Below are 17,097 nucleotides of genomic sequence, written 5' to 3' on the forward strand. Positions count from 1 at the left end.
ATTAATCCATAATACATTTGAATCCGCACTATGCACAAGTACTTGTAGCCCCAATAGAAATTGACAAATTTACGGGCCTTAGCGTATAGTAGTAGCTATCTGATACCTAGGTCCAAGAAAGGTCAAATAGGGCCTTTGACGGATTGCATTAGATAGCCCAAATAGTTATTGAGCTTTGAAGAGGCCCGGAGGCGTATTGAATCTGGTTCAATTATTTCTTTCTAGTTTCTACAAAATTAATCATCCAGTTTTCTTATTAAACCAGATTAAGTGGGAGCAAAATTGACCGACTTACATTAGCAGGTCCCACTGGCAGCCACACTCTCTATATTAATATTCTTCTATCCTTTTCAAATGATCGCGCAATACGGTCTCCTGCCTGATTCGAGACCCATACCCGAAGCCACTCCACCCAGCGAGCCCATTCTCTCTCCTCTTCCCTCTCCCTCTCCCCTCCTGATAAATTCTCTCTTTTTTTTTTTTCTCTCTCTCTTTCGTACATACTCTCAGGGGTGGACCCACTGTAGTACAGGAGGTCAGCTGCCTCTCTCTGAATTTTCAAAAATAGTATTAAAAATCTGATTATTTGATCTATGTCCTTCCCTGAAATTTAAATTGCCTCTCTACATCCCAATACAGCCTAATAGGAAGAATCTGCAGCCCAATCTGGAGCCTAACTTCGGCGGAGCGGAACTTTTTTTGCGCTGAGCGGAACTAGCTGAGTCAGCGATTATAATACTTTAGGCGGAATTATAATTTTTTGGGCTGAGGGCTAAGTCAGCGGAGCCCATTTCTAATTTGACGGAAATCAATTGAATCAGGGGAGCCCATTTCATTTTTTCTCTCTTTGATTGATTATCGACAGCCCCCTCTCTCCGACGCAGCCCTTCTCTCTCTCTCTCTGAAAATTGAAAATCGAAATCCCCATTACGCCGCAGCCTTCTCTCTCTCTCTGAAAACGAAATCGACCAGCGGCGCTGACCCTCTCTCTCTCTGACTGGAAGCTGACCAGCGGCGCTGCACACGAAGCCTTTCTGTGACTCGCGTCACAGCAGCACACCGGCGGCACTTCGGTCTTCGGCAGCACATCGGAGCGATATGGAATATTTAAACCCGATTATTTAATGGGTTTTTATCAAGTACTTATTAGTTAATGGGTTTAAATCCGATGATTCCGACCTAAGTTTCTCTTCTTGTTCTTGCTCGGATGCTCAATTGCTCAATGTAAAGCTTCTCTTCTTGCCTATGATTCCGACCTAAGTTTTGAGACAAACGGGAGACAACCATGGCGGATACTCTGCCAGGTCCTTCTTCAGTGATCGACGGTAATTTTCCCGAGTCTTGCGTTGTTACTTTTTAAGGCTTACGGAGTCTGTGATTAGTTTGTCTATTTTTCAGGATAGAAATGTAGGTAGGTCTGCAGTTCAAAAGGATTAAAGATCACAATTTCGTGTTTTCCTTTGAATAAACCAAATCTGTTCGGTTGGGCTTTTACGTTTATGGACTGAAATCTGGATTTTAGCAATAGATATTGAGGAATTTAGACCTCAGTAACAAGTTAAAACTTGGGATTATTGTAATTTCTTTTAAAAATTCAATCATACAAGTTTAGGAAAGCATTATTGTGTTTTACAATATTATCATATATGTAAAACCTGTTCTTTCTAGAGCCTTTAGGAAATCATAAATTCAGTACAAGGCACTTTGATTTGCAATTTTTAATTTGACTTTTGCAATCTTTGATTTGGTTATTTTAGCAAATCTACTAATACATATTGTCGCATAGATGAAATACTAAATTAAGGTTTAGGGTTTAATACAGGTTCAAATAGCTATTCAAGTTTGCATTGAATGATTATGTTATAGAAGTCAGTTAAAATTTAGTAGGTTTAAAAGACTATTTTTTTTTCTGTCTTAATGAATGATTATTGCTAAGAGTCTCTATCAAACTGGTTTCCATATATATTTTCATGTACAAATGTTCTAATGAATGTATCCAATTATACTTGGCAAAAACAATAAGATTGTCTTTTCTTTTCAAAAGTTGGGGCATTTTGACAACAAAATTTAAATGTTGCGACCTTTTTCCTTTTTCAGAAGAATTTTTTCACTTGAAATCGTATGTGATGATTTATTATTATTTTTAGATGACGATTATGATGAAGAGTATGATGAACCAAATGGAGGGAATAGCCTATTGGGATTTATGTTTGGAAATGTTGATAATTCTGGCGACCTTGATGCAGACTATCTTGATAAGGTATAATTATTTTCTACATGTATGTTTCCTTCTGAGGAAATGACTAAAAGGCTTCAAAATTGACACTAGCTGTAGATTTTAATAAGTTGGAATTGCTCTTGTTAATCCAAAACTACACACATTTATCTTGAGTGTTAAATTATTTTGTTTTTCTAGGATGCAAAAGAGCATCTGTTTGCCTTGGTTGACCAGTTGGGCCCATCTCTCACCGAAATAGAGGTACTTTTAATTATGCATCATTTTTATTTGTTATCTGGTTCTTTCTTTCCATATCATTTTTACTAATGCCTACATTTCATCTATTTGATAGTTATCTAAAGCCTCTCCAGCAACAATGGATACTTCTGAACAAGGTAGGCTTCAGACATCAAGGCCTCTTGTTCATGTACTTAGGAAGCTGCAACAAACCATCAATCTTATAATTGGGTAGGCAACTACTGTTGGTTTGTTGCAGTAAGCACTAGCAGTGAGCCCAACTGGTTTATTAGTTGAATGCAACAGCTGATTAACTAGTTTATTAGTCAAATGTAACAACTCTGCACCTGTAACTATGGTTCCACAAGTTCATCCAAATAATGGGATAGAACCCAAATTGAATTAAAGCACTGATAATAACTAGTCACTGGTCCTAGTCAGCTTTAGTCTTCTAACTTGCGCATGCACCTGAAAAAAGCCACAAGTTCAATTGTGAATTATAGTATTCAATAATTGAAGTGAACCAGATCATCCCATAATTGGATCCAATTTGACAAGCACCTGGTCCGAACTGAAAGTGTTCAATTTGAAAACCTGACTAACTGGTATTTCCAACCTGAATAAACCAGAAATTTGAAGCTGCCTAACCTGAAGAAATAAAATAACAGATTTGGTAAAAAAATGAACGTGACCTTAACTTGAAAGTAATTACTTATGAAGACATAACCCTTTTCTTTTGGTGAATGCAAGACTTGAAAAGACGAGGATGTATTTTATTTGCCCTGCATTGGTAACAGCAAACCATGACTAAATTATACTTCACCTGAATTTGAAGTGACCTGAACGATAAAATGATCTGAGACCTGAATCTGATGTGAATCAACAAACTAGCCTCACCATCAATCTTCCACTTCTACAAACAACCCAATAGAGGCCCAGTTGTTTCTTACTTGAAGCCTATTAAAAGTGCAAGATACTTAACAACCTTTCACTCTGTTAGTATATATGCTTTGAAATCAATTGATTGGTTAACATGATATTAGAATAGATATTTTTAGTTCAAATCGCGTCCACCCTTTATTACAAAATAGCTTCATTTTATTTATAATCTTGTTCATTTATGGTCTATGTTCAAATTACCATATTTGAGATGGAGCATTGAGAATATAAAATAAATGACACCCTCCTTTATAAGCTCAAGCTTTTAGAGCAATTGGTTTGATTAACAATCCCAGTAACATCCCAACTAGTATCTTATCTCTTTTTTTTCCTTGCTTGCATTTCTCAGATTATGACGAGAAAGCTGAGGATGCAGTGGATTATGAAGGCATTGAGGAGCAGTATGATGGACCTGAGGTTGAGGCCGTAACTGAGGAGGATAATCTGTTACCAAAAAAAGAGTACTTTTCAACAAATGTATATATCTCTTCATTGGATAAGAAGGCCACTGTGTTTGACGATGAGGATTATGATGAGGAGGAAGAAGATGTGGCAGGTGGGATGGAAAAGGAAATAGAAAAGGATACTGAGAAGGAGAAGGTGGGAGATAAACCGCTAGAGAGCTCTTATCATCCAGGTAAAAATCTATTTGTGCACACAGTAAAGGGAGAAGCTTAAATTCTGTCCTGTTATGTCCTAAACCCCCCCCCCCCCCCCCCCCCCCCCCCCCTCCCCCCGGGCACACACCCGGTATGTCTATCCTCTCTTGCCTCCTGAAATAAAATCTTCATTTCTGATGAGTTTATCTTCAGAACATTTAATACCTCTTGATTGGATGCCTTGGACTGGAAATAATTCTTTATTCTGTAAGTGTGAGAAATATTCCCCTTTTTAGTTATAAAATGCACTTGATGCCTCTCCTTCCTAATTTATTTTGTCATGGGAAGATATTGTGGAAAATAATTAGATTTCGCAATTTTTTGGGATGGATCAGGTAGGGGCATGTGAGATAAATAATTTGGTTTTCAGGAGGTACTCTTTGGTATTATTAAGGAAAATGTTGAGGTTTTGTGTGGGTAGTGGAGAAGTTCCACCCCTTTGCTATTAGAACCCTAAGTTCCACAACTAATTTATTTTATGAAATGACTTTCTTATATGAAGAAAAGTTAAAGAAAACTATTTAAGGGTATAAGTTCAGTGGGGTTAACATTTTTAACTTTTATCATTATTTCCAGATCCCGAAGTAATTTCAGATGAGAGATTGCAACAGAAAAAGAGTTCTCATCCAGAAATGGCTTCTGTTATGTCCCCAAAGCATCTGCAAGACCTTGATTCTCATGATCTTCAGGTTTTTTTTTTTTTTCCTTTGTTTCCCAGAATATTCTTGGAAGCTTGGTATTATTTGACCTGTCGTGCTGTTAACTGACTCATTGTTTGATGATCACTTTATGCTTATGAATGTGTTTTAATGCTGAAACTTTGAATAGAAGATGGCAAACTTTAAACTTGTTCCTGTAGGTAGGGGCCATTCCTGAGCTTCAGTGCTAAATGCTGGAAATGCAAGCCTGTATTCCTTGCTCTAACCTTTCGGTTCATATTGTTTAATAAATTTAGTTTTTTCTCAATATAGGATATGGATGCTGGTAATGAAGAAGGAAAAATTGACACCAAAAGTGTGCCTCCTCTCCCAGTGCTTTATGTAGAGAATGGCGTGGAGGTTCTAAGGTTCTCTGAGATATTTGGTGTAAAAGTAAAAGAGCCCTCAAGAAAACCAACTCAACAGCGATCAACCAATAGAGGTACATGATCTTTTGAATTATGTGAGTTTTCCTTTCACTCTATAATTTAGGAATTGCATTTTTGCAGCACTCATTATTATTTGCATAGTGGATGGATATTTGTTTTGGTACAGGCTGGTTAATTTACAGAGCTAGTGAAGAACCACCATAAATAGAGTGGTTATGATCCCAGAGTTAACCAATCAAGCATGAAAAAAATGCAAGAAAATTGTCATTTGGCACATACAATGGACCATAATGTATGGTGCCGTACCAGTCTTGGAAACCTTGCTTGGGTGTTTTGGAAACCTTTTTTGTATTTTGATTTGAGTAATATTACTTATTAAAAAGAAGGTACAATGTTCTCAGATAGGTTCAGAGCACCAATAAACATTTCTGAGATAGTTGAAGATGATGAAGAGATCTATTTTAGAAGCACCATTAAAGATTTCCCTAATAAGTATCACCCCAGATCAACCCAGATTGATGCCGAAGACAACTCAAGGGAGGAATTATGTGAAGGTGGGCAACGGTCAATGCACACGTGCATTCCAGCTCAGCCAATGAAGGAATACATCAGCCCTAGCACTCTACCCTCCCAGTTTTTGAATTTTCAGTGCCCTGATATCTATCCACTTGACCATGAAGACTGGGAGAACCAAATAATTTGGGGCAATTCACCCCAAACTAGCAGTAATTTTGTTAACCAAGAAGAGATAGAGCTTGAAGAGGGAGATAATGAAATTGTTAGTGTCCATAACCACGAGGTTTTGAAGGTCCATATGCAATCAAAAGCTCCTCCATTACAAGATAACCTAACCCGGTTTAAAAAGCTATCTTTGTTGAATAAGGAGCTCATGAATGGAACTTGGCTTGACAGCATCATATGGGACTCTGACGAGGCCATCAAAAGATCGAAACCCAAACTCATTTTTGATTTGCAAGATGACCATATGATATTCGAGGCATTAGATGAGAAAGATAGTGATAACTTCTCACAACTGAGGTCTCGTGCGGTTGCAATTGTACTTCCCAAGCAGCCGAATCTGACAGGTTCAGGGGACAACTTGGATATGCTAGATAGTCAGGGAGTAGTTGGAGGTCAAGAGTTTGATGTATCCAATGATAAATATTATGCTAACAGAAAGGGGACAACTCAGGCCAAGTCTCTTGCAAAAAAGCGGGCAAACGGAGGTCTCAGGGTCTTGCATTCTATCCCAGCTATCAAGCTGCAAACCATGAAACCAAGACTTAGCAAGTAAGATTGTTGTTATTTACTTATTAATTTATTTATTATTGCTGCAAGTAGTAATGGTACTGCTGCTATTTTTTCTTTCTTATTTTCTTTTTTCTTAACATGATTACCCACCATGAGCGGTATTGGGACATAGGGATTTGTTGCTTTCTGTACAGCAAGCAGGGTTATAATATGTATTTGTGCATTTGTAACTTCAGACTGTATGTTCTGGTACGTGGCACCCATTCTGTGAGATGCAATATCAAGAGATTGGTCCAAAGGTTAACTGGTTTCTGCCAGCTAATAAAAATAAGCAAATATGTTGAATTTTTTATGACCTTTATCAAAGTGAACCACATCCTGCTGCTGTGGTAATCTGATATGTCATCAAAACCCAATAATGTGTAACTTCAACAGAAACCATACTTGCCTTGGAAGTTTGATTTATCTCTCTCTCATATATTAAATTTTGCCATGTGAGCAGCAAAGAAATAGCCAACTTCCACAGGCCAAGGGCCTTGTGGTATCCACATGTGAACCAACTTGCAGCCCAATTCGGAAAAGATGCAATTAACCAAGGGCCCATGAAGGTGATATTAATGACACTCAGCGGGAAGGGGATGAAGCTTCAGATCTATGCTGAAGAGAGCTTATCTTCTCTTAAATCCAAAGCATCTAAGAAACTAGGTTTTTCTCTATGGCACCCTTACCTATTTCTGTTAGTTTTGGTGTGCTTCTGCATTTGCTTGTGGAGAAATATTTAAGGTAGCCCATGCTGAATTATCCATATGGGGTGTCATGCTCTTCTTTAAATAGTGAAGTCCATCCAAGTAATGACGAGCATTTAATGCCAGTCTGGTACTGTTAGTAAATAAATGGTTCACTCTGGCTTATAATTAATTCTGAAACCAAGGACAAGAAAAGAAAAGGAAGAAAAGAAAAGAAGAAAGGACAGAACAGTGAAAACTGCTAAGTATTCTGTGCTTGCTGGTTCAGACTGCTGCTATTCTAGCAATGGTACACCTAGTATGGTAATAGTGCCTACTTTGGCTTGGCAGCCCTGCCAATTCTCCAGCTGCCTACATTTTATTATTACATGCTTTAAATTGTGTAGGATTCAAGCTTGAAGAGAAGCTGAAGGTATATTACAATGGGAGGGAGCTGCAGGAGGGAAAATCACTTGCGGCACACGGGGTCCGGCCCAACTCGGTGCTCCATATTGTGAACACAACGGTGCATGTCTGGCCGAAAGCAGAAAAGTTACTGGGTGAAGATAGGCCGCCTACAGGCCCAAATGTTTTTAAAAAGAAATCTGATCTATCAGCAAAGGATGGCCATGTTTTTCTCATGGAGTAAGTTATCTCTCTATTTGTCATGCCGTACGCAGCTTTGTGATACCATACTAAAGCAGACTTCGGTACAATTGCATTAGTTGGAATAAATTATAGAAGTTTAGGGTATGTTTGGATGGTTGAGGAATAGCAATAAACCAGGCTAGCAAACTATTTCGGATCATAGCATTTGAATGGGTGAGAAGCTGTTTGGAATAGCCTCTAACCTTGTTCTGCTATTCCAAGAAAAAGTTGAGTTAGCAACTATCCCAAACAGCTGGGTTAGCATGCTAACCTCACTAATCTCACTCCCCATCCAAACATACACTATTAGTAAAAGTATAAAAAATAGGAGAAGTTACTTTGTGATGTCTTAATTTTGGAGTGTCCATCAAAGACTTCAAGTATATGTCATCGATCTTGCTATGTATTTATTAATTTTGATGTGGTTTTGCTAAACTTATATTTTGTATCGCAAGATGGTGTTTAGCAGATTTGAAAACTGATAGGCTTATCATTATACTATAAAACTATAGGTAATGTATCAAGTTTGTTGTCTTTATGTACATTAGTTTTGCATATGCCAATCAATATTATGCTTTTGCAAGATGCTGATTTTGAACCATTTGACCTTTATAACTACTAGATTTGAATTTTTTCACTGCTGATTTCTTATGTTACTCGTATAGGTATTGTGAGGAGAGGCCATTACTTCTTGGAAATGTGGGAATGGGTGCAAGGCTCTGCACATATTATCAGAAAAAGGAGTCTAACGACCTGACTGTGACCTCCCTTGGAAACACTGCCCGCAAGACTGGCATGGGCACACTCTTAGCCTTGGAACCATCAGATAAGTCCCCTTTTCTAGGGGATATATGTCCTGGCCAGACCCAGTCATGCCTCGAGACAAATATGTATCGTGCACCAGTGTTCCCTCACAAGCTCGCATCTACAGATTATTTGTTAGTACGTTCAGCCAAGGGGTTTCTCTCTCTTCGCCGGGTCAATCGGCTCTATGTGGTTGGTCAGCAGGTAACTTTATTTAATTCTTATGCTCTTAAATATAAAACAACCGGTTTGGTCTCAACACGAGAATTAGTCCGTATGACGTTAAACCTAGTTATGCCGAACTGCAGGTCAAGACTGCTTGGGTTGGACAACTGGGTCCATTCTGGCTGGGTTGAAGGTTTGGGCCAGTTCAGTATAGTTTGTGCTAATCATGTATTTCTGGATTTTGTGCTGCATTTAGTTTTTTGGTTCGATCAAGTTTTGTTTATCTTAGTTCTGTTGGGTATGATGGGGCCAAATTTGGACTGATTGCTGCTTAGCCAGGTCAAAGTCAATTTGTGTTAAATTAGTTAAATTTTGGGCTGGTTTTTGTTCAGATTGTAATTTGGCCAGTGATATCAGTACGGTAATAGCTGTCATACTGAGTTGTTCACCCCAGTGACTTGTCTGATTAGGCAAGATGTTGAAGCTCCGAAACTGTTTACCCCACTTATTCTTTATTCTTCTTTTTGCAAGAAAGTAAATTTGACAGGGTTTTTTCTTTTATCATTTCTGGGAACAGGAACCGCACATGGAGGTGCCTTCGCCGTCAGCAGCGAAGGTATTGCAAAATTACCTGATAGACAGGATGCTTGTCTACATGTACCGCGAGTTTCGGGCAAGAGAGAAGCCAGACTCCCACCCCATCATTCGCTTTGATGAGTTGTGCTCTCATTTCCCCGGATTGACTCAGAGTATCATTAAAAACCGAGTGAAGGATTGTGCCGAATTGGTGGTATAGTTGATTTCATATTTCTATTTTGTTTCACTCTAATTGGTGTCTGGTAAAGATTTTGGTATAGCGATCTGCAAATCCAAAGCATATCCCTTTTGTTTTGGTTCAGGAGGTCTAGAGTGATCGGAACCTAACCTGTTTCTTATATTGTTGTTATGTTGTTAAAATAAAAGGTAGACTTTTAACTAACCCAATATTCTTTCCTAAAAAAAAAGACTAACCTGATATCCCATTGATAGTCATATATAACAGAAAGACCAAACCAATAAGCTGGCTGTGTAAATCCTCTAGTTTGGCCTAAACAGACTGCCTAATTAACTGTTCAACCTGTTCCATTCCAGTAGTGCGCTTGGCCTATTTAGCAAGTATCAACTCATAATTTTATTTCAAAATTTTAAAATGCCAACCCATATTATCACTCAACCAATTGTTACTCCTAGTTAAAAAAAAATGTGGAAAAGGAAAACATGAGGACAGGATTTTTGTAAAATTAAGGCATGTAGGTAATTGTGACATTTGAAGGCGAAAATATGCTTTGATGTACTTATTGTTATAGTTCTGTAGAAACCTCCATTTTAAGTAAGCCTCTAAGTTTGTCATTTTAATATATTTCTCACAGAGAAAATCGAACAATTGGTACTTGGTACGAAGGCCTAAACACCGTGCTCGGACAGAGGATGAGCTGAGACGGCTAATAACACCAGAAAAAGTGAGTTACCTTTTAATTATTTACAATTTATTTAAGCACCTGCCTGTTACTTCATAGATTGATGGTGCAGCTTTGATACTGTTGCTTATGAGGACAGTACACTGGACTGCTTTTCATACTGAAGTTTGCAGAAAGAACAAAATAATGTAAGCTTTGTTTTCCCTAGAGCTAGCCTAAATTGTTACAAAAATTTCAGGTATGCTGTTATGAGAGCATGCAAGCAGGTTTGTACCATTTAAGAAGGATGGGGATACAGAAGCTTACACACTCGGCGGGACTATCATCTGCCATGAACCGGCTCCCTGATGAGGCAATTGAGCTTGCTGCTGCATCTCACATTGAACGCGAGCTCCAGATCACCCCATGGGCCCTCACCTCCAATTTCGTTGCTTCAACCAAGGTCTGTGATCTGTCAGAAAGACTTTTTTGCCAGGTGGCAGTACTGCTTTGTACTGGTACCAATGTTAAATTTTTTGTTACATGTCACTACTGATGAACTAGTATGGGAACTTGTCTCTGTGTTTTAGGTCTTGGTTATTTGCCATATTTAATTATTATGGCTAAATTAACTCCAATTATGCAAATTATAAAGCAGTTGTCTTACATAGGTAAAAATATTGCATCTATCAAGTGCTGAACTAAATCATTAATCCTATGTCATAATCTGTACATATAATATACTTCTGCACTACCATTAACATTATGTATTGAGTGTGCTGAATTAAATCTTAAACTACTTATGTTGAATCCATTATATAGGATGGTACTTAGATAGCTGTACTGTTAACTGTTACTCTATTGAGTGTGCTGAGCGGCCTCCTAAATTACATGGATTTGATCCATACATAGGATGATACTTATGCAGCACCATTAACTGTTGCAGAATTGATATCTTACTTCAACTGCTTTTTTATCCTTGAGTTCTTCAATTGATTCATTCAAACTGTTAATATTCTGGTCCTCTTTCCTCTTAATGGCTTGACTTATTCAAACTTGCAATGTGTCTTGTTCAAGGATCGAGAAAATCTGGAGCGGCTAGAGATAGCAGGTGTTGGTGATCCATCAGGTCGTGGCTTGGGGTTCAGCTATGTTCGAGTTGCACCAAAGGCTCCTGTCTCGAATGCAAATCTAAAAAAGAAGGTTATTACTGCAAAGAATACTACAGTGACAGGAACAGATGCCGATCTTCGCAGATTAAGCATGGAAGCAGCACGAGAGGTATGTGTTGGTGAACAAATTTTGCCACTATGGGATGCCATGAACAACCTTTACCAGTATGGTGTCGAATGTACCAGACAGTGCTGGATTCAGGCTAAATGCTACCAACTAGATTGTATATCCTTTGTTATGTTTGTAGTATTTTTTTTTCTCTTTTCCACTTCTATTTGATTTTTACTTGCACGATGAAGTATGATTGAGGTGTAATTGAGGCCTGATATTAAATGTCACCTCAGTTTTGTATATAGAAAAGTATTCTCATTTTTTCTTGAAACAAACAGAATAGTACTCTTTTTTTTTTTTAATTCCATGCTGCAATTGTTAGTATCAGTATGGAGTCGTGGAATTTATTTACTCTTGTTATACATTTGTTTGTTTTTAATTCACTTTTTTCATTCATAGATATTGTTAAAGTTCAACATACCAGATGAGCAGATTGCTAAACAGACTAGGTGGCACCGAATCGCTTTGATAAGGAAAATTTCTAGTGAGCAAGCCACATCGGGTTTGCAGGTATGATGTAAATACGTTAGATTGGAGCCTATCACATATCATATATAGATATGCTAAGATTATAAAGAATTCCCTTTTTGTGCTTATTGAAGGTCATTTGTCAGCTAGAGCACATAATTGAGTCAGTAGGCATATTATGGGGGGTTATACTACTGGGTTGTTAATGTGTCTGATACTCATATGTCTATATCCTTTATCCATGAAGGATGCAAAAATTAGAACCTGACTGCAATGGATCCAGACTTGGTGTGAGATGCCCTATGCATAGGGTCTTTCCCGTCTTTTAAATGTCCTGAAATTTGAATGGTCTTTCCTGAAGTTCCTTCTCTGAGGAAATGTTCCCTTTAGATTTGATTTGCGGATGTTTTCATAGCAAAACTTTGAAGAAATGCAGTCACTACTCTGACAATCATTCTGACCTCATCAATTTATATAATTACCTTCATAGTTCCTAAACACTTGCAAGATTGGTCAAAATTTCCATTGACATTCTTAAGCTACAGGTTGATGCGGCAGCTCTCAGCAAGTTTGCACGTGGGGAGCGGGGACAGCGCATGAGCTTTTCTCAAGTCCAACAACAAGTAAAAGAAAGGTGCCAAGAGATCTGGGACCGTCAGGCCCAGAGCCTCTCTGCAGTTCCTGAGGAAGACACTGATGATGAGGTAGTGAACAGTGATCTGGACTCCTTTGCTGGGGATCTAGAGAATTTGTTGGATTTTGAGGAAGGAGAGGAGGCTGGGGATGGAAGGGACAGTGAGAGGGAGGAGGGGGGGTTCAGAGTAGGCGGGCTCAAGATGAGACGGGGTACGTCTCAGCTGCAGACTGAGCAGGAGATTGAAGATGATGCGGTGGAGGCAAATGTTATTATTCGAATGCTTCAAGGTAACTGTTATAGATAGGTTTACTGTAAGGGAATATGTTGTCTGCAGAAGTTATGATCTCAAGGCCAGCACTAAGTCATGTACTCTTACACCTGTATGGTTTTTTTTTTTAACTTGTTGTACCCTTTTTCTTGTGTACCTTTTCATGACATTTTGACCTTTATAGAATGTCCATTTTTTCAATTGAATATAACATGCTCTTTAGTATTTTTTAGATGAAGTTACATGTGGTCTTATATATTACCCATTTGGCCAGGTAGTTGCTGACCAGCATGCCACTTTGGCACTTAGACCATGAAAAGAACACAGGCTAACTGACCTTAGATATTTGCCACCCATGACTTGAAATTGACCTGACCCAAAATTGGAACTTAAAACGAAGCCGGAACCTGATTGACCTTACTTGAACCCCAAACCAGACCTGGAGTTAAAGTTCACCAAAAAGACTGCATTAATTAGAAATAGAATTTTAAAACGAAGTAAGAAAGAACACTAATAAATAATAAGGAAAAAATATTGTCCTGTACAATGTGCAGGGTGTACTCTGGTTTAGTTATCTATTCTTCTGAAATTTCGGTTATGGTACCACTTTTGTTTTTGAAAAACTGATAGTGGCTATCAGTATGTTATGGTACCACTTTAAACATGATTTATCATTATTTGTCATATTGTGATTTTTGTTTGTACATATAGATGATGGAATGGATGGTAGAGGAAAGAAGAAGAAGCTGACTCGAATAGAAGTGCGTGGTTCTCAATTTGAGACAGAAGCTGGAGACCTTTTAGCCACTACTCCTGGTCCAGGCGGCTCAGTTTTCTCAAGGGAATCTGCTTATAAAGAATCAAAAGAGGTAAATTCTCATCTCTTGGGAGATTTTGAAGCTCCAATTTCATTTTTGATAAAGTGCTTTGCCTGTTCATGCAGACCTTTAAGGGATCTTATTGTTAAAAAAAACTTAGTTAAAAAAATGGCAGATATTTGTTTACTTGTAGGTAAGGGCCGAAACATGAACTGGAAAATGAATCATTGTTGATCCTAGTTCAAAAAAGGGGGTACAAATTAGTAGAAAAAGATTAAATACTCTAGTTTAATTTCTTTTCTCAGGCTGAAGTGGGCACTTCAACAAAATTACTACACAAGAAGGGTCTTTTTGTAAATGAAGACAGTCCTATTGTGCCTGTTAAGAAGAAGTATGCTATTGGAAAAGATGGAACTAAGGTTAATTATAAAAAAAGACTCTTCTATCTATCTCTCTCTCTCCTAGCTAATTAATATTATATTTTATTATATTAATCTGTCAATTTATTAACAATAGATTTACAAGGAAAAGACGCCGAGGGGAGAAAGCATTGTGTGCGGGGCATGTGGACAGGTGAGACTACTTGTAGAATTTTCTTTTTCAATGTGGAAGCAATAATGACTTCTAAAATAGCTTGAAACTAAATTACCAGGTAATCATTGTTAATGTCTGTATGTCAGCAATTACAAAGATGTATACATTTTCTGTTTAAATTTTTGCTATCTAACCTGTAGAACATGTCACGTTCAAAAAAGGATAGACACATTATACACCCAATATGAACTTTTCTTTGAAACAATTTTTATGTTTGTGATTATTCTATAATGCTTTTGTTGTTGTTGTTGTTGTCAGGTTGGGCACATGCGTACCAACAAGAACTGTCCCAAGTACGGTGAAGATAAAGAAGATCAGCATGAAGTACCAGAAGAAACATCTTCACAACCCAATTTGGCTGATGTGGCAGGTCCATCCCAGCCAAAAACCACCGCAAAGAAGTTGATTCCAAAACTGTCCTCAAAAACATCAGTCACTGCTGAACCGTCTGAAGGAGTTGAGAGGGTGAAACCATTGCCTGTGAAGTTCAAGTTGGGCCAACCTGAAAAGTCCCTTGAAAGGAATCTTTCAATAACCGTAGTTTCAGACAACAAAAATTTAGCAGATCCAAGTTCAGAGATTAATAAACCTGTAGGAAAAATTAACAAGCTAATAATATCCAACAAGCCCAAACTACTAGAAGATTTGCAAAGCCCGAGGCCCAGCATCGTAATCCGCCCCCCAGCTCCTGCTGATGTCCTTGATAGTGGTCCCCGCAAGAAGATCATAATAAAACAACCCCGGGACCAGTACCATACCCCCTCAGCCCGATATGAGGTCAGGAAAATGAAACGGATTGCTGAACTGGCACCACCTGAGACCAACATTGAGGAAACTGCCGACTACTATAGTGAAGGATCAGGGTTGGGTTGGAACCAGGATCCCATATCAGAAGAGGAGCAATACAGAGAGGAGCAGCAGAGGTTGTATGAGGCAAGAATGTATGAAGAAGCAAAGAGAAAAGAGGAAATGGAGAGGAGAAAGTTGAAGAAGAAGAAAAAGAAGAAGCACGATTTTAAAGGAGATGATTACTTGAAGGAGCATCGAACTTTTAAGAATGAGAGTAGAAGGGGGTTGGGCCCACCAGAGAGGGATCGGTCTGCCAAGAGACGGGCTGTAGTTGACTTAGTCGAGCATGGGTCATCAGCCAAACGACGCAGGGGTGGAGAGGTACATGAAAAAAGCATCTCAGATTTTAGTATTGGTATGGTACTGCTAGGTACCAGTCATTGTTTAGACCAGACAGGTTGGATACATAAATTGGTCTCCATGTTCTTTTTTTTTTGGTTTCCATTGCAAATGGGAATTCCTGTGATTTTTCTTCTCTTTTCTCCTTTAAACCTTGGGTTGGCTGTAACCTCAAAAAAATAAATAAGCAAAACAACAAAGACTAATTTCGATCTTGTTAGGTGGAGCTGAATAACATACTAGAAAAAATAGTAGCCAGCTTACGTGAGCACAAAGCCATCTCGTACCTCTTCCTAAAGCCGGTCACCAAAAAAGAGGCACCAGACTACTTCGACATAGTGGAGCATCCCATGGACCTCTCAACCATCAGAGAAAAAGTGCGTAAGCTGGAGTATAAGGATCATGAGGACTTTCGGCACGATGTCTGGCAGATAACTGTCAATGCACACCTGTACAATGATGGGAGGAATCCAGGGATACCTCCTCTGGCCGATCAACTCTTGGAATTGTGTGATCATCTTCTGGAGCAATACAGCGATGAGTTGTATGAGGCTGAGGCTGGGATTTAACTCACTGACTACTAGTTTAGAGGGGGATGGCATGTGCTGCTGTTGTAAACTATAAGTGAATAGATGTGTATATATTGTTGCGTTGCGTTGCAATGTTGTTGCGTAGATATGTAATTGATGGTCTAGTGTTATTGTTGATTAGAATGTAAATTGCTGTTGCTTAGATTAAATTCGCTACTAAAACTAAAATCTTCTGATCTGCTACTTTTTCTTTTTCAGGGGAGTCAATCAGTAAAATCACTAGAAACACTTATTATAGACACTTAATTTTTAGACTATAAAACCAGGTGCTACTAGCTAGGTTTGAACTGGGATTGTAATTTGAACCTGAGCTAGGCATATAAAAAAGTTGAAAACCTACACATGTAGCCTAGATCTCTTCTGCTTGGGTGACATGCTTAGCCTTGTCCGGAATGAAAAAAATTATGTAATTTTTTTTTTATTGTGGGAAAAAAATGTTAGATATTTTGAATATAATAAATGTATCACTGATGGTACTATTGGGGATTTTGGGAAGAGTTATTTTGTCCCTTTAATTGCTCGGGTGAAAAGTTACTGTTGAGATATATTATGTTTTTGGTATTTTGGGTTTTGATAGGGTCTTTTTGGTAAAAAGGATTATAGAGAATTGTAGGGATTCGAATGTAAGTTCTAACACCTATATAGGTCCAAAGTGAACAAGGAATAAAATACCTTTCATAATTATGATTTACTATTTGGTATCAGAGCAAAAAACAAAAATCCTAACCCTAGATCTATAGACCGCCACCACCAGTTTTGTCGCCATCCAGCGACTCCGGCCTTTACTGTCGCCTTCGCCTAGGCAGTGCAGCCACTGCCTCTGATCGGTCTGATCGGACCAGATCTCAGTCCGCCGCCGTTGGAATGCCTTAGGCTGCCTCTACCTTAGATCTCCGTCACCCTCTCTCCGCCAGTTCTCGGCCAGAGTTCCGCCAGTGTCTGCCGTCCTCTTTCTCCGCCAGCCACCAGCCAGAACTCCGCCTCTCTCCTCCTTTCTCGGCAATCAACAGATCTAGGTCGAAACCCCAGCCCGAGCTTCTTCTCTTTCTTTTCTTTGGCCGGTTTCTCTCTTTTCTAGGCC

At 38.7% G+C, this 17,097-nt stretch overlaps 1 protein-coding gene across 4 annotated transcripts; it reads left to right on the forward strand.

Moving 5' to 3' along the window:
* The first annotated feature begins 1,155 nt into the window (after positions 1–1,155).
* Positions 1,156–16,178, forward strand: HAF01 (HAC13 protein (HAC13)). 4 transcript variants are annotated; one of them, XM_078292276.1, is made up of 22 exons: positions 1,156–1,325; positions 2,148–2,260; positions 2,417–2,479; positions 2,571–2,613; positions 3,744–4,031; positions 4,630–4,742; positions 5,025–5,193; positions 5,527–6,430; positions 6,894–7,096; positions 7,524–7,761; positions 8,430–8,772; positions 9,311–9,523; positions 10,143–10,232; positions 10,429–10,632; positions 11,247–11,450; positions 11,853–11,963; positions 12,467–12,845; positions 13,538–13,695; positions 13,950–14,063; positions 14,161–14,217; positions 14,497–15,484; positions 15,648–16,178. In XM_078292276.1, exons 1-22 carry the CDS (start codon positions 1,286–1,288, stop codon positions 15,659–15,661), a joined length of 5,049 nt encoding a protein of 1,682 aa, XP_078148402.1. In that variant the 5' UTR covers positions 1,156–1,285; the 3' UTR covers positions 15,662–16,178. The 4 variants fall into 4 exon arrangements, with proteins under 4 accessions (XP_078148402.1, XP_078148400.1, XP_078148401.1 ...); XM_078292274.1 differs by having other exon boundaries at positions 14,497–15,408; XM_078292275.1 differs by having other exon boundaries at positions 5,542–6,430; positions 14,497–15,408.
* Positions 16,179–17,097: the final 919 nt, after the last annotated feature.

The sequence above is a fragment of the Carex rostrata genome, chromosome 25, assembly GCF_964058835.1.
Source record: "Carex rostrata chromosome 25, lpCarRost1.2, whole genome shotgun sequence".
In the NCBI taxonomy this organism is placed as follows: Eukaryota; Viridiplantae; Streptophyta; class Magnoliopsida; order Poales; family Cyperaceae; genus Carex; species Carex rostrata.